This window comes from Heliangelus exortis, chromosome 8 (assembly GCF_036169615.1).
Source record: "Heliangelus exortis chromosome 8, bHelExo1.hap1, whole genome shotgun sequence".
Taxonomy (NCBI): Eukaryota; Metazoa; Chordata; class Aves; order Apodiformes; family Trochilidae; genus Heliangelus; species Heliangelus exortis.
Window position 1 is genome coordinate 2,734,700 of NC_092429.1, and position 22,865 is coordinate 2,757,564.

At 40.6% G+C, this 22,865-nt stretch overlaps 1 protein-coding gene across 11 annotated transcripts in view; it reads right to left on the reverse strand.

The window, feature by feature from the left end:
- The window catches only part of PATJ (PATJ crumbs cell polarity complex component), a 147,652-nt gene extending 124,810 nt beyond the window's left edge, over window positions 1–22,842 (reverse strand). For 6 of the 11 annotated variants that reach the window (XM_071749959.1, XM_071749958.1, XM_071749951.1 and 3 more), the window contains exons 1-10: window positions 19,233–19,391; window positions 14,442–14,502; window positions 14,189–14,355; window positions 12,515–12,706; window positions 11,062–11,201; window positions 9,071–9,269; window positions 7,268–7,396; window positions 5,285–5,497; window positions 1,823–1,925; window positions 784–872 (exon numbers count right to left, since the gene is read on the reverse strand). In XM_071749959.1, the coding sequence (XP_071606060.1) occupies window positions 784–872; window positions 1,823–1,925; window positions 5,285–5,497; window positions 7,268–7,396; window positions 9,071–9,269; window positions 11,062–11,201; window positions 12,515–12,706; window positions 14,189–14,355; window positions 14,442–14,463 (1,254 nt within the window). In that variant the 5' untranslated portion in view covers window positions 14,464–14,502; window positions 19,233–19,391. Of the gene's footprint in view, window positions 1–783; window positions 873–1,822; window positions 1,926–5,284; window positions 5,498–7,267; window positions 7,397–9,070; window positions 9,270–11,061; window positions 11,202–12,514; window positions 12,707–14,188; window positions 14,356–14,441; window positions 14,503–19,232; window positions 19,392–20,252; window positions 20,275–20,453; window positions 20,475–22,671 lie in introns of those variants that run through there. The other 5 variants (XM_071749952.1, XM_071749955.1, XM_071749954.1 and 2 more) reach the window with 5 other exon arrangements.
- Between the last annotated feature and the right edge of the window lie 23 nt (window positions 22,843–22,865).

The following is a 22,865-nucleotide window of genomic DNA, read 5'->3' on the forward strand; positions in this document are numbered from 1 at the left end:
CCATGCTGAGCAGCTCAATTCTTCCACAAATTCAGATTTACACCCAAAATACTCTGTTCACCTCATTCATCAATAGGAGCTGCTTCTGCAAAACTGCATATAAAAGCACAAGGTTGTATCAATTTTTGCTCTTACAAAGCAGCAGCTGAATTTGAGAAGTCTGGCATGGCACACATTTTAAAGGTAATTTAAAATCATATCTCTATAAATATTATCTCTTAAAACAAAGACTGTGTAATTTATTCCTGCTTGTACTGTGAATGCAAAACTGGCTATTATCCAGTTCATTGCTACTCAATGATTTTAATTTTTCTACACATGAAGCTTGGGGTTTTTTTAAACCTAAATTGTCACTATTAACATTTTGACTGTATCCACACTATGCTACACATAAGGATCATAACCAGGCTGCCACATCTTGCAAAATCATAACCACCCTCAAATCCCATTCCCTTGCAATAGAAGCTAAAGCTGCTCATCTTTTCTTCAGGCCAAAAGCCAAGATTCTCCACTCTGAAATATTTTAATCCACATGCTTGCCTCTTTCATACTGAACTACTGCTTACTACTTCTTTAAATATAAAAATAATATTTTAAGCATAGCAAGCCAAAGATCATTTCTGGTACAAATCTGCCTAAATTAATATGAACCACTGAATTCTTTCCTCTGCAGAGTCAAGGTTTTATTAATTTTAGAAAATCTTCACCACGATGTTCTTCTAACACCAAGATGTGTAAGGAAGTATTAGATCCAGAAAAATATAAAAGCAGCCTTTTACTTACAGCAACAATTTTGTCATGAACATGAATTTGGCCATTGTGGTCAGCAGCACTACCAGGTATTATATTTTTCACAAAAATCCCTGAAGGTTCTGTTGGCAGGGGAAGGAAAAGAACAAGTCACTCACTACATTAAGTAGTTTGATTGTTTTGTTTGATTGTTTGATAGTTTGATTGTTTTCTTATTAAGATTTTTAATTACTCATTTAGTTATACATTTAATCTGTTTTACACACTTCTGTCCATAGAGTTATGATTCTGTGAACCACCAACATTTGCATGTTACCACTCACAAAGCCTGAGTTAGAACCACCAAGGATCTCTGATGGAAAAAATAGCACTGACACAACCACCTGTACACAGACTTCAACATTTTTGCCTTAAAATCTCTCACAAAAGGCCACCTCTTCCACGGGTTCATTCTTGTGCTTACCCAGGCTTTAAACCACAATCACTTAAATCCTTGCTGAATTTTCAATAGGGCTACCTAAGCTAAAAGTAAAGGATGTGCTTAAGTGCTTTGATCAAGACTTCAGTCATATTCCTACAGCTAAAGAATTTAGTACTTTAAATCTTAATGAAAAAGAGGTGCATGCTGAGCTGTTTTGTACACACTGAAGATGCCATTCTAAAGTTAATGCAAGCTGGGACCATCCAGCACTCTGGTTCTGAAATTCTTCTTCAGATGTACTAAATGAATTGTGACATATATACACCACAGAGGCAAAACAAGACACAGTGTAGCCAGGAACCTGACTGTCTCAAGAGTCTGTACAGGCAGGAACTGTCTGTCACAGTTTAGTGTCTTGAACAGTAACAACACGAACATGTAAAATTCTCAGTCCAGCAGTCAAGTGGGAATTCTTGTTTTAAGCCAGTTACAACACTTTAAAAAATTCTGTGGCTGAATTTCATTTAGTGGCAAATTCTCCAAATATCCTCTTCATAGATTTGGTAGCTCAGGCTGTTTCAAAGAAGTGTTACCCATTTTTCCCACAGTAAATAAAGGGTTCTAGGCCTTACTAAATCTTCTAGAGCTCACCTAGTTCACCTGTGCCAGCATATCCAACAATTGTTATCCCCAGGCTCTGCCCATTCTTTTTTATAAGTTCAACATCATAGGTCTCAAAAAGGTTGGTGTCATCCTATAAATCAAGCATAAGACAGTAAAAAAAGTGCTAAAATTCCCAGTACCATTACAACATTGCTAGTTAAGATCTTCAGAAACAAACAGTGATTTTCTTGTTTTAGGAGGGATCATATTTGCAAGAGATATTTTCTGAAAAAGAGGTGTCACCCAAAGTCACCAGTTGCTTTTTCAACCCTTTCCTAATAGATTCTTCACATCCCTGTCAGAAGATGATGTTTTATGGGAAATGAGTGGTTTTGTCAGACTGCTTGGGGGGCCATTTCCCTTTGGATTCCACTGCCACTTGGTAACAGCAACCTTCCCAGTCAGTCTTACAAGACAGCAGGAACTATGAATGCATCCAAAATTTCCTCTTTCCCTTTCATATATTAGTCCTGATAACCTGTGTCATTACTCCATTTGCCTGTTGGACAGTTAAGCAGCAAAAAACTCTGCTACAAATACACATCACAAACTTCTGTCAAGGAAAGTGATGCTTATCTCTCCCTGTTATCATCTACTAGGAAAGGAGGAAGTAAAGGACACTAATGAGTAAAAGACTCATTAGTTCAATTCCATGAAAATTACAGCTAAGACTTTACAGAGAAGAATATTAATTTGTAAACACTTTATTGATGAACTTTATTGAAGAAACGATCCTTGAAAAGAGAAGCACATGAGATAACCTGTTCTCTAAACCCTGCACTTACTACAATTAAAAAAAAAACAACAAAAACAACAACAACAAACAAACACTAAATCCCATTAGCTAAGATTACAATATTATCTGATCTTCCACTGGGAAAGTGTATGGAAAAAAGTCCCCACAAAGCAGACTTCAGCAGTCACTTTACTTGGACATGTAAAAATCAAAACTGAAAGACAGACTTCCAACAGGGCACCCTAAAGATACAGGTGCTAGCAAGGAGAAAAACAATTCAGCATATAGATCTGGGATTGCAAGGGAGAAATTGAAAATACATGATATTTTGGTTTTGGTAAGCAGATATGGCCCAATGGGACCAAAACTAAGGAGATGATCAGAGCAAGGTCTGTTAAAGTGATGAAAACAAGAGGGACAGTGTCCCTGCCAACAGCAAAAAATGAACCAGGAAATTGCAAAACGTTTCTTAAGAGAGGGAACAGAAGTTCAACCATAAGCCTGCCAATTATCAGCACTGGAAAGACCAAATTAAAGTTATGCCTGTACCATTCCACTTTTCTCTGAAAGACAGATGAGTGGAAAGCTATCTCCTTTCTTATCACACACACCTCCCTCCACTAGCCAATTCATTAAGCTTATTAAATGCTTTCCAGCTCTCTTGATCTGTAAGACACAGACAGAGGTGAAGATATGTTCTGATGCTTTCTCACAGCTTTAGGAGAGGGAAACAAAACAGGAAACAAGGATACAGCAAAGAGAGCTATGGCCTTGACAGTCCTGGTATTTCACAGTCAAAAGCCTTTCACAGTCAGGGCTCTGGCTCTACAAAACTTTTCTCAAAAGTAATGTTACCAGTAGAATGCAAACATAAGAAGTGGAATCTGGAAAAAAAATCAAAGAACAGAGTCCTAAATACAGTCAGCATGAGGAGGCTACTAACAATGCTGTGAGTATCTTGAAATGTATGAATAATATAACTGGTCCTGAGCTCATGCACAGATATTAGTGTCAGTTTTTCTCTACTGCAGAAAACTTACAGGAAATCAAATATTAATGTAAAACTGAAAATCTCAGCCATATTTGAAAACTGCCTTTCTGCTAGTTTGCAAAATAAGAAAGGGCAAATAATTTATCCTTGAAAGCTCACCGTAGTACTCAGTACAGGAAGTCCTCAGAAAATAGAAATTAGATTATAGCAAAAAGTTCTGTTGTAAATCAGACATCAGCTGAAAGGTGGACCATTAAAATCATCATTAAATTAATAAATACATTCAGATTAGCCACAATTCTTGACTTAAGCAATTCTCTCCACACAAGAAAGAGGAGTTTCTTCAAAACTAAATATGAAAGGAGTATTCAGTTCAGAAAACAATAGATGACATTCAGAAAGAAACAGATGAAAATGCAACACTGCTTTTTTTCCCCTCTAAATTACATGGCAGGAATAAGGAAGGTACTAAAAAGGCACCAGAAAGAAGAATATTTTAGAAAGGCTGAAGTATCTACAACGTGACAAACAGGCCTGCCTTTGAGGTGGGGAAGAGAGAAAAATAGTACTTTGTAGAGGAAACAAAACTAGGACCATATAATTTTTTCCTAATTCAGGCCTTGGAAAATATGATACAGCCAGAAAAGAAGTGCTTTTGTACCAATACAGATTCTCTAGAAAGTCTTTTTTCAGAGTATTAGGCTCACTTTTAAGACTCCAACCTTATGTACATAGATTACCACCTCCCATCTCTCTCCCACTCACATTTCCTACTATACCAATCCCTCTTCTGAGAAGAGGAGCTTGAGGAGGACCCTAAATACTTTACTGATAGCTTCAACCAGAGAAATCCTTCAGAGAGATGCAAGACACAAAGCTACTGGTTGCCTCTGCTGTCACTATTCCCAGCAAGTGAGAAGGTGACTTTGTAATAATTCCTGCAAGTTTGACCTCTAAAAATGGTACTTCAAAAAGATCAGCTCTCTTCACTCATATTCAAGAAACTAGACAAGAAAGAAAAGGCTACTCAGATTCTACACCTAAATCTAAGCAGCACAGTAGTAGCAGATGGTTCACAAGCACAGCTTTGTTTATGTTTCAAGACCTACTGTACACTTAGTGTAGCATTTGTTGATTTTAATTACTCAAAACTGAAAAGAATGACTTCAAAAACAAGAGACTTTGATATGACCATGATAAGATTTGCTAAAACAAGTTTCAAAATTTTTAGATATATTTCCTATCACAGACAGTAGCGTAGACTATGAAAACATTGCACTTATGTTTCATAAAAAGATGATTGTGCTGAATAATTCTGGTGTGGCCGTGGCGCTCTGGATTTCAGACTAGGGAAATTCACGTGCAAGTTTTAAATCCACTTACAATTGATTGATTAGCAAAAATGTAATGAGCTAAGAAGGAGAACTAAAAGTACCATTTATCGATAATGTTTATGGTCTTGGTAATTAAATTACCCACTCTGGAATAAATTCTGTAAAGCTGGTCATTCCGATCCGAGATTATAGGTATGAATAACCCACGGGAAAAAGGGAAAAATTATAGAAGGCAGGACTATAACAATGGCCACTTAAATACAAGCATATGATGCCTGGAAGCTCACAAGAGAAGCATTTTAGGTCTCAAGAACACTCTGTTCTCCTCCTTTTTGATTTCAAGCCACTAACATACTTTAAAATGTCGTAAGTTAACACCAGATACTCACATTTTCATTTTCTAAGGAAGGCAATGTACTGACTGGCCAGCCCACAGGAGGGGGTGGAGTCTCCATCATTTCACATTTTGGGTCTCTTGCAACAACCATCCTAACAGAATTCCCACAGTTTCTCAGCACTTGGGCAACTTGTTCACTGGTCATTCCTTGGACATTGGTCCCTCCAATCTGTAAGATGTGATCTCCTGTCCGGAGCCTCCCATCCTTCAAACATAAATAAAATTGGAAAAAATGTTTCAGTTCTATACATAAAAATATCTTTTTCATTAAAAAATTGAGACTGTGTACAGGCATCTCCATGGTTGGAAAAGACAATGCAAGAAATTATCATAAAATTGACCACCATGGGAATATACTAAATAATGCCAGGAAGAGTTTGCACAGTTATTCACTGTTTTACTCACAGTAGTTAACAGTGGTTAATCAGTCCTTCCCAAACTAAGATACCTGGGTTGAATAGCAGTATTCCTGTGAAATAGGTTACTTTTTCATTTAGGAGAAAAGAGAGGACAGCAATATTTTAAATGTCACAGCTCTTATGTATTGCAGTTTCATTAACCCCTACCTCATCAGGTGGGGGTTAGAATAAAAAGCACAGCATTTTCATTTAGGATTTCTTGTAGCTTTTCCTAATACTTCTGTACTAACCTAGCAATTTTTTTCTCATGTGACTACTCATACTCGAGCAAGTAAATCCAGTGAAGGTAACAAGACTACACACAAACCCTCTTTTTTCTCATGGTAATTATGATTCATGACCTACATCATAATTTCTAGTATAAGCAATCACTCACAGGACCAAATCCTCAGCTGGTATTGATCAGCAGAGCTCCACCACCTTAGGTGCATTGATTTATACAACAATCATAGCAAAGACATTCCCAGGACTAACTCAAACTCATTTATAAACTCATCCAATTTGAACATGTATATGTGCCTGTTATTTCACATCTACTTAATGATGTCTCATTCAGCTGAGAATGATGTGGTGAGTTCCTAACTCACATGCTTCATTTGCAGCCAAAGCATTTTTTTCCTTACAGCAAAACAGGTGTTCCACAATAATTAAAAAATACTCGTTTAGACATGACAGATTTGGAGGGAGGCAGTCACACAAAGGCCAACATTTTCCAGTAAAACGCTCTGGATCTCCAGTTTTCATTTCCATCCTACACTAGAGGAAGCACCTTAGCCTCTCTCTTTTGTGTGTTACTGGATCACGTCTGCGTGGGATCCAGACCTCAAATACTGTAATTTGTCATGACTAAATTCACATTAAAAAAACAAATCTATTTTGAATTGCACATGTTCTACTCCTGAAATGCAGCAAATGCTTAGCACTGAGTCTTTCAAGATTAGGAATCAAAGGTTGCAGACTGTACCTGTGCAACTTTAAAGGTTATCAGTAACTTCAAAAAGCTTTGCTTCAGTCCTAAGTGTTTCCTTGAACTGGTCACACAGGCAGGGATCAAATCCCTTTAAAATGAAACCCACTAAAAACAGGACAATCTTCAATCTATCAACTGAATCTCACAATGCAATGACTTCAGCAGGGCAGATTCTCTTGCCTGACAATTCATTTAGTGAGTTTGTTCCTGTAGACCTTGCCAAACGTGCCAAATTCTACAGAGGATGTGCAAACCCATTAGGAGTATTTGTCCTCCCCCAGACTGATCAAAGGCTGAAAATCCCAAGGGTATTGAAAATATCAGAAGGCTAGACAGCTTTTCAGAATTTCTGCGTGTTCAACACTGTTGTGAAAGCCAAAGCATGTCTGAGAAATAACTTAATTCATATCAGGTGCTGACTTTTTCCTCAATCATACCTTCAACATATTTAAAGTGTATGTTGGCATTCGGACTTTGATGCTATCAGCTTCCTTTTGTTTAAGTACATTAGTTTATTTTAAGACTGTCAAAACCAGTTAATTATACTTTACAATCAAACAAGAAGTGACATAATATAACAAATTACCCGATCTGCTAATCCCCCAGGAACAATTGTTCTTACAACTACTCCACTCGACTTTCCTCCTACAATTCCAAAGCCTAATCCCGAACCATCGTTAATCAGCTCAACGTCTTCAACATGGCCCCAGTGAATCTGCAATTAATAAAAACAGGAGATTTTAATTTCAGTCACTCTTTAATGTTTCTCACTTTCCCATGTACCAGGAATGATGAGAATTAATCAGAGCAATTTTCTCTCTCTACCCCACACACTGGAGATCTGCTGGACTTTGTTCCATCAGCTTCACTTCCTTAAAAGTCCGCAGTGGGATTCTCATCTGTTTTTTAAACCTACATTTTGTCCTTCACTTTCAGGATAACAGGATACTAGGAAAAAGCTTGACAAAGAAAAAAAGCAATCTTAAGGTTCCCTTGCCAAAATGAAAACTATCCTCTTAGTTTTTCATAGATCAAAAATACTGCAAACAGCAGAGAAAACCAGAGGCGAGGAGCTCGCGCTGGCCCAGTTTTCACTCAGCTTTGCCCAAATTCTCCTCTCTGTTATTTCACTCACACACTCTAAACACCACCAGTACACTCTGAATTAACAGCACAGTACAATATTTTGCCATGCTGAATTGGAAGTGTGTTTCTGAGCTACGCTGTACTATGACCTTATGTTCTACAAGACAATCTGAAAATAACAAAGCTGTTAAGCAACCCAAATGCAGCCAATGTTTCTGTCAGATTAATATCTCGTAGAAACCAAAATGGAGCAAAGTAGGCAGATTTAAGTCTTCTGTGAATAAAGGATTTATTAGCATACTGAAAATCTTTGCCAAAGCCAGTTAAATATCATAAAAGAAGTTTAAAGACCCCCTGTAGAGATATATATTTGTATTTTATTTTGTTAGTCTGTTCAGTGCAGATCTTTCAATGAAAAAGCAGTTAAAGTTTAATTCTTTAAAATTTTCAGTGCAATAAACAATATTGATTATCCACTAAAGCCTTCAGATTTCACTAGCTCTGTAATAATCATGAGAGAAATAATTACTGAGAATAAGGAAAAGCACTGCTCTTAACCAGATTTTCATCAAAACCTACTGGCATAATAAATTAAGATTCCAATATTGCAGACCCTGGATTTAGGTGTGCAGTTTGACCAAATTCAATGAAGCCACCTGAACCACAGGACTTGAAGACAGATGGAAGTTCAGCCCTAGCTTATTACATGTCCCAGTGACAATCTCTCCTTGTTCAAGAAAACAAAAGGGTTCATAAGCAGGGAAATCTGCAGATTAAAAAACCCCCAAACCCTGGCAAACAGGGATTGAGAGGTTCTTCAAGAGATAGGTTTTGTTTGTTACTAAAACAAAGACAAGGCTTTTTGTTTTGAGCAGTTTAAATCAGTTGGGACATTCCAAACAGTGCTCATGACAGGCTATGTTTACACTCTTTTAAGATGTAATCAGAGCATCTTTAATTGCTGAGCACAAGTGGGTTTCAGCTGGGTATATGCATAAAATTCTTTGCCCAGCCTATGCATGAGCAGGCCCTGCTGCTAGGAAATTTGTTGATCTACTAAAGCTTCTGCTAGCCCATAAAAACCCAGGATCTATTTTATAACAACTTCATGCAGCTTTGCAGTGGAAGCCTTATACTTATCGTGTGATCATTCTAAGTGAAATGTCATCACATGTAAAATCTGATGAAAGGGAAAAAAAAAATAAAAAATCCCTACATGTAAAGCTTGCTAACACAAACACATCCATGAAAAAATATCCAGCATAGTTCAAACTCTGATTTTGACAGTATTACAACAACTCACAGTCTCAGGTGGATTTATATCACTTATTAAGACAGCTGAAGTTCTGCTGTTTCCTTGAACTGGCTCCCTAGCAACAACCAGATGTAGAGATCCTGTGGATTGCTGGAGGAGGGCAATAGCGTGCTGATGGGAAACGTTCTGATCCAATGGGGTGCAATTAATGGCCAGTATGTGGTCATTTTCCTTTAGTCTTTGATCCCTTAACAAAACATTAAAAGAAATTTTAAAATGCAGCATGGTGACTTCACGACAGGCTTGAGTAATTTAAATATGAACATGCCAAATATACAGTTACACAGGGTTAAATAGTTATGTGGTAAAAAAAAAAAAAAATCAGCTTCTTAAGACTGTCCTCACCAACATTCAAACTCCATGCAGTCCACCCTGTACTGAGCTGCCCAGCCCTGTTTTGCTCCAACTTAATGATGGCACAGAAATTTATTCATTTTTTTTCCTTTGCTTTTATTCAAAACCCAATGAAATTCCCTCATCCTTTCTTGATGACACTGAATTACAGGGCAGAAAAAAAATATTTGTTTTTCTGGAACTATTCTTCATTATGTTTAGCACTGCATGCTCCTATCTTTAAGTGCCCACAGCTCAGACTATGATATTGTTTTGTATCATTATTCAACCTAAAGATCAATAAGCAGCATTTATATTTTACTCAAAATTTACAGTACTTCAGACATCAAACTTACTTCAAGAAATACACAGTTCAACTTAATTCCTTAAGATAACATAAATTTCACAGTTCATTCACCCTAGTGATGACTTCAGATTTGTGACAGGAGAGAAACCATCACTCATCTCCTTTGTTAAATATTCATTCTGAGCACGAGACCAAACTGTTATATAGACAGACACTTGTCTTCAAAGCTCTGTAGGAATCCAAAAAAAAGTCTCCAGGAGTTCTTGTCTGAGAAGCAAAATGGGAAGCATGCTGGGGAAACGTGTAAAAACTCCAAAACAATCTAACTGCACATCTTAACTAAACTAACTCATCTTAAACTTCCTTTTTATCATGTGATGTTTAAGATGTTTCCCAGAAATCACTTTCTTCTAGCACTAACCATATTTTAGATTCCCTCATCAAAGAAAGTGAGCAGCAGGTCATCAAATCCTAAAGTGAGACATTCACCCTCCTTTGACATCCAGATCAGTCCATCTGTCTCCACTTTGAAAGAGCCTAATATGCTTTTCTTTAAGTGTTCTCTGGTGTGTTCTCTGTGGGCCCATAGCCATTATCATTCCAAGCTCTCCCTGATCTTTTTGTCATCCTGTGTTGGCACTTCCTGACATGTGTTATTTAAAAAGTGACACCAATGACTTGAAATCTAGACACATTTTCTTGAAACATAATTCCAAGTACTGCATTTGTCTCATGCCAACTCTTGTGGTTTTACAATCACATTTTATTTTTAAAGGACTGCTCTGTCTTTTGTCGTTGGGTGAAAACCCACAGACAATATGGGTAGAAACTGCCTCAAGTCTTGATTCTATGATGACATCTGTGCAGGGATCTGTTGGGAGGACTGGATCTAAATTTACACAGGAAACAAACAGTAAAATCAGCTATAAATAGAGTATTGTCATAGGCACATAAATAACAAAACAAGGGGGGGAAAAAAAAATCTTTCAGGGACACAATGCATAAAAATTCAAACAGGGGATGATTTTTTCCCCCTTGTATTCTTTTCCGAGTTTTCTTTTGTTTTTTAATCAGTATTCAAGATTCTCTGAAGTGAGTCATGATTTCTGGAAATTCCATTTAAGAATGGCTTGGATATTTAAAACTCATGTTTTGAGGATCAGATTTTCAGATGAGTCTACTTAGTTGAAAAGCTGGAATTCAAGATACCACCACCAAAATATCCCACCAGATAAGCCAGACAAACATATTAGTCTGACAGGGTTTTCAACGTGGAAAGCTTTGACTTTTCTCTTCATGGAATTACTGCAATTTTCCATTCCAATTATAAAGATCTCACCTGTCAGCTATGCTTCCTGGCTGGACTTCCTTGACAAAGATACCAACCTCTCCCAAGCTGTGATTTTTAAGGGCAACCACACTAAATCCAAGACCTCCAACAGAAGGCTTTTCAATCTTTATTGATTCTATTTGTCTCCCCTAATAAAACAGAAAAAATGGATTTAGTAATTTTTAATGCAATAGAATGAGCTATTTTAAAATTTATGAACACCAGGAGAATCACTCTCCTCTTAAAGACTAAACAAAGGCAAAATACTGAATATGTTATTTTTATAAAAGCTCCTCCATTTATTATTTTTAATATAACAGAGTATTGGATATGCAAGCACTCTGAGGCTCTGAAACCTCTGGGAATTTAAGAGCTGCTTTCACACTTCATTCACGTTATGAGATGAATTCCAAACTGGATGAAAACTATGAACAAAGTGCTGTCTAGAGCAATATATTTGGCATTTCTGGAAATGCTGCACAGCTAAACTAAATTACTTGTCTTTTGGCTCCCCTTGCTTTTAATGCTGACTTTCGGTGTGCATTCAAAAGACTGCAGCTTTTATAGAAAGAAATTAATTTCCTTCCCTTTCCTGCAACTTCACACTTAATGCTAAAAAAAGTTTGCTTTTGTGAGTGACTGCTTTTCAGTTCTGTTGCAAGATTTCTGTTAGAGGGGGCTGTTAGAGACTTAGAGAATGCACTGCTATCACAGCCATTTTATCCAAAGTAACGTGCAGACTTTACTGCTAAATCTTTTATCTGATGAGTTAATGACACACTAATGAGAAGAGTTATGCTCAATATATTACAGCTACATTAAGGTAGTCAATTAGCAACAGTTACTTAATATAGAAAGGCATGACTAACCAATTAAATTAATGGTTCAAAGAAACACAGAACAATACATTTGTGGTATAAATACCAATACCACAAGGGTGGATGTCTGCACCTGTACAACTTCCATAAGCATCTGGTAGTTGCTACGTCACATGTTAATGCAATCAGCATCTGCCTGGCAAAGTTAAGAACTACTAAATGAAGAGTTAAATAAAATATTACATGCCAGTTCTTTTAATCATTTGCACTGTTCATATATTAACAGAGCTGGTACATTTCCAATTTAAAATGTACTTGATAAAACAAGTCTCTCCATCAAAACAAGTTCCTGCAGAAAACGTCCATTTTCAATTAAGTGTCATCAAATACCAAAAAAATGCTTTCTGGCAATGGAAATTTCTTATCTACATCTGTGTGTTTGGTAAAAACTAAGACAGAAAAACTGGCAAACAAAAAAAAATACAAACAAACCACTTTTAATTGCTGAAATTATCTTTCAGAGGGAAAAGTTACCACACTTCCAGCCACACAACAAAAGAGCCTGTTTGAAAATGCACTGTGAATGCCTGCAAGAAAATGTTTGACGTTAGGGGGAAAGAAGTTTGGCTCACTGAGAGCCTTACCTTTGCCATCTGTTGGATGATTGCATTAAATTCATTGACTGCCAGGTTTGGAGCAAAGGGAGATGCTCTGGGTTCAGGTGAACTGCAAGGTGTATACGTGCTCCCAGCAGCAACTGATTTGTCAGCAAACACCAGTAGCCCTCTCCTCGTAAAATCAAAATCTACTGAGCGGTCAGGGGGCATATAATTGAGCTGTTGAAAAGGAACAAAGATGTAGAAAAGCTATTAGAAACAAATAAGAGGTTTCCACATACATCATCCTGTGTGAAGTCTGCCAAAGAAGCAAGCATACATGTGTTCAGCTGAGTTCAAGTTCAAGTTAGGCCCTGTTACTATAGAACTATAACCAACTAAATATTACTATAACAATTTTAAACTGGTTTTTGGAAGAAAAAGTTCCCTGAATGTTTCAGCTGTGTTCCCACTCCACTAATTTTCTCCATTTCTTTCCTTCTGCTTCCCTGCCTGTGCCCATTATCCTCTTTTCACCCTGATATCCCAGAAACAACACATGCAAAAGCAACAACATTAACGAGGCCCTCAAGCACTGTTGCAACTGTCAGGCAAACCTAGACAATTTTGGCACAGGAATCAAAAATTTTTGAAGAGTAACTCAGGAGCCAGAGGCCTGGACTGTATTATCTCCTCCCCAGAGAGAGCCCAGGGTACAAAATAACCACCACTGACCAGGTTAACATTGCTAGAACATGCAGTTCAATGTCCAGTCCTGACAGATAATGAAGAAATGCAGAAATATTCCCAGAGCAGCACAATAAAAAAATACCATTCTGAATGAAACTGCTCTTGAGGGATATGCTTAAAAAGAATTTCAAGAAAAACATCATTTCCTAGATATGATAATTCTGAACACTCTGGATATCAAAACCATTATGCCATAAGTTACAAAGCATGATCTTAAATATATTTCCATTTTCATACATTTTTAATAGCTTGCAAACATGCACCCAAGCTTTAGAAAGAAGGGGCAGGAGCAGATACAGCACCTTTGTCGACAGGGGAAGAAGGGAAAACGAATGGCACAACCACAGACTGGGATTGCTGCTGCTTAGGGTTTGCCAAGTTAGTCCCTGACCTTAACTTTGCCTGGTCATGCAGATCTGTCACTGATGCCCATGTCCCCAAGATCTGAGTATCAGCTGGTGTTCACAAACAATCCACACAAGTCCCTTCCACTGCTGGGGACCAATTATTTTAAAGCTAGCATAGGTATGTCTGCATCAGGGCTTGGAAAATCTTCAGGGGTGGTTTTCTAGATTGTATTTCCCCAAACAGCTTAACCATTCTTGTCCAACTCAGCAGGAACTACGTGATGGTGTCTTTTAAGGAGAAAAGAGGCTGCCAGGTGGCAGATAAACAGTATTTAGCTTCTGTGAAAAACAAAGGGTCCCAGTTCCAGCTGTGCTCAGAACTCAAAGTACCAGAGCTGATGGCTTTTGCAGATGTTTTTCTCTGAATGATGCAGTTCTCTTCTGCATCCCTTTCAAAATTGTCCCCTGGCCCCTTTGTTGTGGTATAAAAAGATAAGAGATCCAACATTCACTCACACCAACTTTCAGCTTATTAATGAGAGCCCCCTCATTAACACAAGCCTGGTACCCAGTTCCAGGTTTACTGCAGTTATCTTCACAGCAACAACTGGAAATTTATACTCACTTGTTCCCTCAGTTGCCTGAGGGACTGCTGGAGGGTCAGTATCTGGTTAAACAAAGGGCTCCTGAGTGTGTTACGCAGAACAGTCAGGTTTTCATGGTGTTGGGAATCTCTTTTCTCCTGCAGTTTTGCTTGCAGGCGATCAAGGATCTGCAGCACCTGCTGTTTATCTGCACCACAAAGCAGGACACGTTAGGAATGGAGCTTCACTTCTCACTCACTGCTTGACAAAAGTAATCACACTCAATCTACATACCTGCAGCAGGATTTTCAGGCATGTTGAAGGGTATTTTTGGGATTACTCAGAATAATGAAACCTAGGTGAGGTTTAAAAAGAAGAAATTATTTACATATCCAAGCAGAATGCTAACAGATAGGCAGCTGATATATTCCATAATAATAAAACACTAAGCTAACAAATTTAATTAAAAAAATACTACTACTCCCTGTTGTTTAGCCCAAGTATTCAACAAAGCTCTCAGTAAAGCTAGCTGCACTTCAGCCTCTGCACACCCAGAAATCTTTCCTTGTTCAGTGTGCTTTTCCTTTCACACACAGGAAGGAATGTGAACAGCTCTTTCAAATGTGAGTGAAAATGCAGATCTTAAAAATAAACACTGGCCAAAAAAACTGAGAGCAAAGTTATGACCAACTTCATTACTTCTGAGTATGGCTGTTGAAGTTGTGACCTTTTCTACCCAGTTAAAATCTTCCCAGTATTTAGAAGGTTCTTTCCTCTCTGTTACTCCAACTATTTGTAGACAGTATTCCTACCATGAGAGCTCTGCCTTGCTCTATAGCCATACAGGTGAAACCTGTAACACAACAGAGCTCCCTCTACTCACGAGACAGTATTATGGCCATAAATTGGCCAAATTAATCCCTAGTCCAACACATCCCTAGGGGAGGTCAGTTCTAATGACAGAACTGGTGCTGAACAGGTGAAAGAAGCTCATGCCCCTCTCCTGCATGAGCTTGCCTTTCTCTTTTCTGTGTACATGACAAGCTTTAAAGGAACAGAATATCCTTTATCACTCTCCCCTACAGTGCCAAATAGAACAGGTCTCCAACTGGGGCTGAGGCCTAGTTGGCAGTACTAAAACAACAGACTTGCAATTAGCAGCCATGATAAATTTGTACCCTTCCTTGCATGTTATTAAGTTGATGTGGAGCCTGTCATTCTATCAAGGCAGTTACACCAAAACATACACGAGGAACAAGAATTCTTCACTTAGTAAAAGCTTGTCTGAAAGAAGTCAGCCATTTAATAGCACAATTTACATAATTTTAACCCTACCCTGTATGGAACTATGTAATTTCAGAATGTATCTGGAGCTATTCTGGAATAAAAATAGCCATATATATGTATATAAATCTCTGCATTTACTTTTTTAATCTTGGAATTTGAGAGCAGAAAGGGTCATATGACTTGAATGTAACACCAGAGTAAGCACAACCCAGGGGCTGTCTCCCAGCAGCACCTCTGATTCTTTCAGTTCTGTCTCTGACACTGTCTGTGCTCACACTGAAAGCATCTTGAGTTCTGGGAGTACAATGTTATATTCAAGGAAATATTAACTATGCAAGACAGCTTCCCCTTCCCTGAAGAGTCAAATAAAGCTGATTTACCTAATTAAAAAAAAGAAAAAAAAAAAAAGTAAGCAGAGGTGTGTCACAAACCACAACTTCAGATTTATGCACCCTTTACTGTATCTGAGCAGCTCTGGCTCCTGGAGGAACTCGGGTTTGCATGGTTTCCACTCAGGGTCAAGCAAAATGAGTCTCTTTGCAAGACTATTAACAGATTTAGGAGGACATTTTAAATCAAACTCATAGCAAAAGTCGAGGCAGCAAACCCATGCAACCCCTGAAAGATTCCCAGGAATGCATCTGAACTTTTCTAAGTGCTGCCACTTTATTTTCTTTTCCATTTGAAATAAAACACTTCTAAGAGCACAGCAGCCTTTGATTCTGTGCTGAGATCTGATTCTGAAGAACAGATGAAAATACCATTTCCTAATACACTCCTGAGACTTCATCTAAACCAAAAAGACAAAGATTAACCTCCTGCACTGAAAATATTGCATGAATCTTAACAAAACAGGAGAAAGAGCATGGAAATTTGCTCTTTCTTCCCAATTTAACTTCCCTCCACTCACTTCCTTTGTCTGTTTTTCTATCTCATATCAGCAGTTAGAAGAGAAAAAAAAACCAAACTAAAACCTTAAAGCACAAGAACCAACATCAGAAAGGGATGCAAAATAATTGCCATGGGGAAAAGTGTCTCAAATCACCTTTAAACCATCAATAGGGTGAAGAAAAGATGAAGCCCAGAAAAGAAATCCAGCCTGTCAAGAAATAATGCCAACCTGACAACACCAAGCCCACCTAATAGCTGAAGTCAGGAGGCTGGTCCATCTCTCCAGCCCTCTTTCATGCATTCTGCTCTTCCCTTTCCATCTGTGCTTGCACTCATTCATCTAATCCCAAAGCAAGCTGGAACAAGGAGCAAAACACACAGGGAAAAAACTTCCTGTTTTGGTAGGGTGAGTATTTTTTGCCCAGTTGGTGCTCAAGTGCCAGCACTGGCAGGCAGGAGAGGGGTGAGAAGTGCAGGGGAAGGGAGACCACACCTTGCAGCAGCAGCAAGAGGTGGCAGCAGCTCAGCTGCACTGGCAAAGAGCACCATGAGAAACAGCCTGTGCCATTCAAAACCAACCTCAAAGTGCCGAGCTGACAGGCTCCAAAGATTAATCTTTTTTTTCCATTCCAGCAGATGTAACAATAGCAATTACGGTGATGGGTAGAGGTCCAAGAAAGAAAAAATTAAGCAAAAAGAAGTAGGTGAGAGAACCAGGCTCCATCTAGGCAGAAGGAGATTTAAGAGAGGGGGCGGGGGGGGGGGAAGATTAAAGAAAGTTTCAGCTTCCTGCTTGAGCTGCTCCAAATTGTTGCTAAGAGCCATTGCAGACCACTCTGCGCTGGTGAATGCCAAAGTGGACCTCAGGTACATTTTGTTTCAAGTTTACACAGCACTTTGGGATTCCTCATGATCAAAGCTGGTCTCCAGCCAGCTTGCAATGGATTTTAATGATTTTTTTTCTTTTTTTTTGGTACAGTATGTTAAAAACACCTTCAGTATTTCTTTGTTCTCCTTTCTTTCATAAAAAGAGAGTGGGGAAAAAGCATTATATTTTACAGTAAAGAGCTCCTTCTGGCATGAGGAAATCCCTGAAAATATAAAATATTTCAAAGGTAATGTATAATTTCAGGTAATGTATAATTAAGGACATGTCTCTAAGACTGGCTTTTGGGAATCAGAGAAAAACACAACTCCTTGTAGTATTGAACTGTTTGTGTTTAGGGGCCCAAAGAGCTATCCTTAAACAATTTCCAAACACCAATATTGAGTCCAAGCAGGGTGCCAACAGCTGCTAAGTGAGGAGGTCCATTCCTAGGTGATAAGTTTGAAGAGTGATCCAAAACACTATGGCTTGTTTTGTTAAAATCAGGTCACCCACTCAGCACCCAGCCTCCTTAGCTCCATTCTCTTGACTTTTACAGCCACTTATTTATCCTATTGGTAGAAAAAAAACTGCAAAGCTCAGTTGAAAATTTATGTCGCAACTCCCCACATAACTGTAAAATCATTGAGAAAATAATGAATTTCAGAAGTTTAGTGTTTCCTGACACCAGAAAAAAAGCAACCACGCTCCAGCTCAGCGTGCATCTGGGTTTCTACTGTCTTCACTTCTGAGAGCAGAACTCAACGCATCGTAGGGAGTGGGAAAGTTTTACAAAGTTTTGTATGAAATCCTAAGACTTGGATCTTCTTCAAAAGCAGACTAAGAAAAAAGGAATTCCCCCATGCTGATGCCAGCAGAGGTCATCAGAAGAGCTGAAAGGTTTAAGTCTTCCATTGCCATCACCCTCCTGCCAGATGCCTGCCACTTGCACAGAGACATGGGGTGCTCAGCCCCGGCACATCCCAGAGCCAGAGGGGAACATGATGCCCCTGGCAGTGGCCTCGACAACCACCTGTGCTCCACAAAGAGCTGCTGAAAGACAAAAATGAGGGGTTTCCTGCTGGCTTCTAGAGAAGGACATGGTTTAGCCAGCAGAGAGGTTCTTTTGCCCACTTCTCCCCACCCACCTAATTACCACTACTGCTTCTGCTCGTCAACTTGACCACCAACAACTGGTGTTCCTCCAGGAGATGTGCCTGCAGGGAAAGTGCTTCCACATGGGAGGCTCTTCCCACTCAGCACAGGTGTAACCTTTTGGGATGGTAACGACCAAAAATCCAGAGTGCACAAGTGCAAACTGCTGCTATTTCTCAAAGGCTTCTAACATGGCCAGCCTGAGAAGCCTGCCACAGGAACAGCCAAGGGTACATCCCAATCCAAAGTCACCTTTCTGCACTAATGCAGTTGTAAGTTTTGTTGGCTCTTTCACTATGAGTGACTGACACAGTCAATATCCTCTTCCTTACTAGAGAAACCTCTGACTTGGCGAATTTCAGCCCAAACACTTTAAAATTTGACAAAGCCCAAAGTAAGGGAAAACAGCATTTGTAAGTAATCTTATTCCTAAATTGTCCTAGCACAGCATCACCTGTAACTTTAGATATTAAAAATTACATAGTTTACACACTATCAAGTGCCTATGTACTGTGAAAAAAACCATTATCCTAGCACATATTTTGCTGTCCTACATGTTATGCTCAGTTTTCCATGCTGGTAACTTACAGAAGAACTCAGTCAAATCAAGCTCAGCATGCACACACCTTTCAGATGAAACCTGCTGTTCTGTGTAATGCTGCAGTATTTCTAAAATTCTTATAGAGCACATGCTGACTCTTCCTGGCACTTCAAAGAAGGAAGCACCTAAACATAAATACACCACACATCTCCAGGGTCAAGCAGATAAAACTAAATCTTGTTAAATATAAAAAAACCCTATTCCATGGGCAAACTCAGTACCTCCTGGTGTTACATATGATGAGTGACCACAAGGCAAGGAAAGCAAAAACCCAAAGCCCCTGTACCTGTGATTCCCAGTCTCCACACAGATGAAGAGGAGCCTTACTCACTCTCAAGGCATGTGAACAAGCAGAACCTGAATTCCTGGAGACTCCCAGAGGGAAATGCCAGTGGGGGTTCTCTTGATGTCTAATAGAAGGGTGAGCTCATGTCAAAGCCATTCTCTGTGGAGCAATAGCATGGTCTCAGAAACCTGTTCTCACAAAGCTTGAGAAGAACTTGCTTCTGAAATGTAAATATTGTCATATTCTACTGAAATCAGCCAATAAATCCTAGAATTACTACGATGACAGTGCACATGATTAAGAAATCACTTCATGGAGGAGGAGATTTGTTGGCCCTGGAACTGTACTGAATTTCTAAGCTTCAGAAATTTAGAAGGAACACAAAAGAGCTGTTTTCCTATTAATCAACTCCTAAATAAAGAGGATAAAAAAACCCAAATTGCTTTGTTAAGAAGCTCTGAATTGACAGGCACTGATAGAACAAGTTGCATGTGGTATGTTCCTCCCCTAACAGCTCCTCTCCAAGGAATGGGAACTATTTACTCAACAACATGGCACCAAGATGTCTCCTGCTCCCCAGAGGACCTTGGCCCACCACCAGGAGCCACGCAGCTCTCCCCAGCCTTCACCAGGGATGTCAAGAAGCCACCAAGGCCACCAGAGCCTGAACCTAAAGGGCTTCAAGGTGGGAGTCTCCAGCCAAGGGCAGGCTGAGTGTCCTGGCCATGGCCGTGTTCACACTGAGGTACAGGCCGGGCGCTGAGGGACTGAGGTGGTAGGAAACACTTCTCCTGAGGATTTATGTCACTAAAACCAAACCAAACCACCAAAACAAAACCAAAAAAACACCTCCAGAACCGGGAAGAGCCCCTGTGTCCGACATGAGAACCCAACTCCTCCAGCAGAGCCCTCAGCACAAGCTGACTGCACCTCGCAGGAGAGTCGCCCCCTCACAAACACGGCACCTGCCGCCTCCCCTCAGGGGCTGCCCGGCCGCCCCTCCGCCCTTCCCAGCCCCACCGCCTTCGCGACCGAGAGGCAGGGCCCACGCCAATGCCGGACAGGGAGGGCAGCGGTGGGGCTCTCTTCAGCACTACTGAGGCGAAGGGCCACGGGCGGGGAGGCAGGGCTGGAGCGGGTCTCCCCACCGCACGGTACCTGCGGGAGGGAGGCGGCAGCGGCGGCGGCGGTCGGAGCGGCGCGATGGCCGCCGGCTCTCACCTGGGCGGAAGCGGGAAGCGAACGCTCCTCACCTGAGGCGCAGGAAGCCGGGGCGGTGCGGCGGGAGAGCCGCCTCCCGGGGGACGGGCCGCAGACCCAAGCCGGGCGGGCACACAGCGCCGGTGCCCTTGGGCCGGTTCGGCGGGAGAAAAACGCCTGCCGGCAACCCTTCCCCCACACACAACCTTTTCCTGACCCGCACCCCCAGCTGAGCGGTACCAGCCCTCAGGTGGTGTGGGAAATGTATCTGCCTGAGCACCTCTGGAAGTGCAGAGAAGGGCCCGGGGGGGGCTGAGGATGGGGCACTGGATAGGGTGCTGCAGCCGGGGGTGAAAGGGACATTGAATTAGGACAGACGGACGGCAGTAGCTGCTCGGTGAAATGCAGAGTTTAAAAGCCCAGTCATCTTTCAGATGATCCTGACTCACCGGTGTATTTATAAATCATAGGCCTGAGAGGCACATGTATCAATACAGCCACCAAACTCCCCAGCAAGGGAAAAATATAAGTGTAGGTTTCATAAAAAGGCTTTAATTGCACTCATTTGCAGTAAATCTCTGTCCAAACGTGAATTTAGAACTCTTTGCAACTCAAACTCCCAGAGGCCTCAGCAGCACTGCCCCTACCACTTCCACAGAAGGGAAACTGCAAAAGCCATAAGAGGATGTGGACTCGGATGGAATTAAGGGATTGGAATAATTCCCCCCACCCAGAGCACTGAACTGGCAAAACAGAACTGCTGCCTTGAGGCTCCAAGACACACCATGTTACCCATGGCTTCCAGGAGACACTGCACATTGCCTGGGATGCCCAATGTGAGTGGGAGCAGCTGCCGAATCCCGGCAGAGGCAGCTCAAGAGAAGGGAATAAAAGCAAAGTTCTCCCACTGCTAGTCACAAAATACCTAACAGGCACCAAGTTAGTTGAAGTTGATTGTGGGAACTGCAGGTGCTTTCTACCTCCCAAATGTATGTTAGTCTGCTTCCAGATTCCTCAAAGATAGGCATGACACACAAAATATAACTCTCAAAAAAAATTGATTTTTATTCTGCTACCTGTTCAACGAGCTTGTTTGGAGCAGATCTTACACAGCCCTGCTAATTGCATAGGGCATGGGCTAAAAATGCTTGGGAAACTGATTTTTACCTCACAAATTTGAATTCCCCTCATGCTAGTGCCTGTTTTACTGAGGGATATCAGTTGCACTAGAGCATGCAACATGCTAATAACATATTTCACCCTCCTTTTTTAAAAAAAGAAATAATCTGATTCCACATGCCTAATTTCCCAGTCCTTACTCTCAGTTTTAATTAATGTAACGCTCGTGAGAAGTGACAGTTTTCTTGACAGTGATGAACAGCAAGTCGTGTATTTATCCATCCGAGAGATGCACCACAGACAACAGAGCCAAGCACTTTTCTCCTCAGTGCACCTCAGTTTTGATCTCTAAGGGCTGAGTTCATTACAGAGCAAACTCTGGCCCTGGCTTTCACTTCCAGTTGCTGAAAGGGGGTATCAATTTTCATTTGCATACTTTGTCTGCTAAACACTAGCCTGCCAATCTAGTTCACACAAATCTCCCAAAAAGCTGTTAGGTGGTAATATTTCACATCACTGACTGAGTTCTTTGTGAGCCATCCACGTTCTTATTGAATCTCTGAATATTTATTTGTGACAAACCTTTTGTTGGGACTGACAAGACTCGTACATAAGTCACCATTCATTCACTAAAATAATGACTAATAAAACCAAAAGGCTGTGTAACGACAGCATTTTCTTCAATATCTTGTACTTGCTTTTGCAGTTTCTAGTTCCTAGCTTGTTCCTCAGGAAGTGTACAGGTGTAGATAGAATATAGAATAGATTCAAACTCACAAATGAGTGCTGCTTTTCCTGGGCAGAAAAACATAAAATAACTTTCAAGGAAGTAAGAAAAGGTTGGAAATCACCACAAAAACACCTCAGAAAGAGCAAACCCTAATGAAGATAAAAGTTTGCCCACTCAGCCAAAAACGAAATAAAAAGCATTTTTAAAAACCCAATCACGGTTGTTTGTGAGAACAGAATAACAATTTCAAACTATTTCAGCAAACACCAGGGACACCCACAGGTACCATCACCCAGAAGGAAGATTTCCCCTGGCGGACCAAAGTTACAGCTTCCGTACATGAAGGAGCAGGGGAGGCTTCACCCCTCTCCTCCCGGGATCTGCCCTCACCCGGCCTGGCCTGCCCACCGCTCCCGGCGTACCCCCGTCGGTTCAAGGCACCGGGGCCCTTCCCGCTGCGGGTGACTCCTTTCCCAGCAGCTCCAACATCCGAGCGCGGCCCTGGGCCGCTGCCGGGAGATCCCGACGCCAGCGCCGAGGCGGAGCGCGGCCGCCATTTTATGTACGGGCAGGCGGGCACCGCC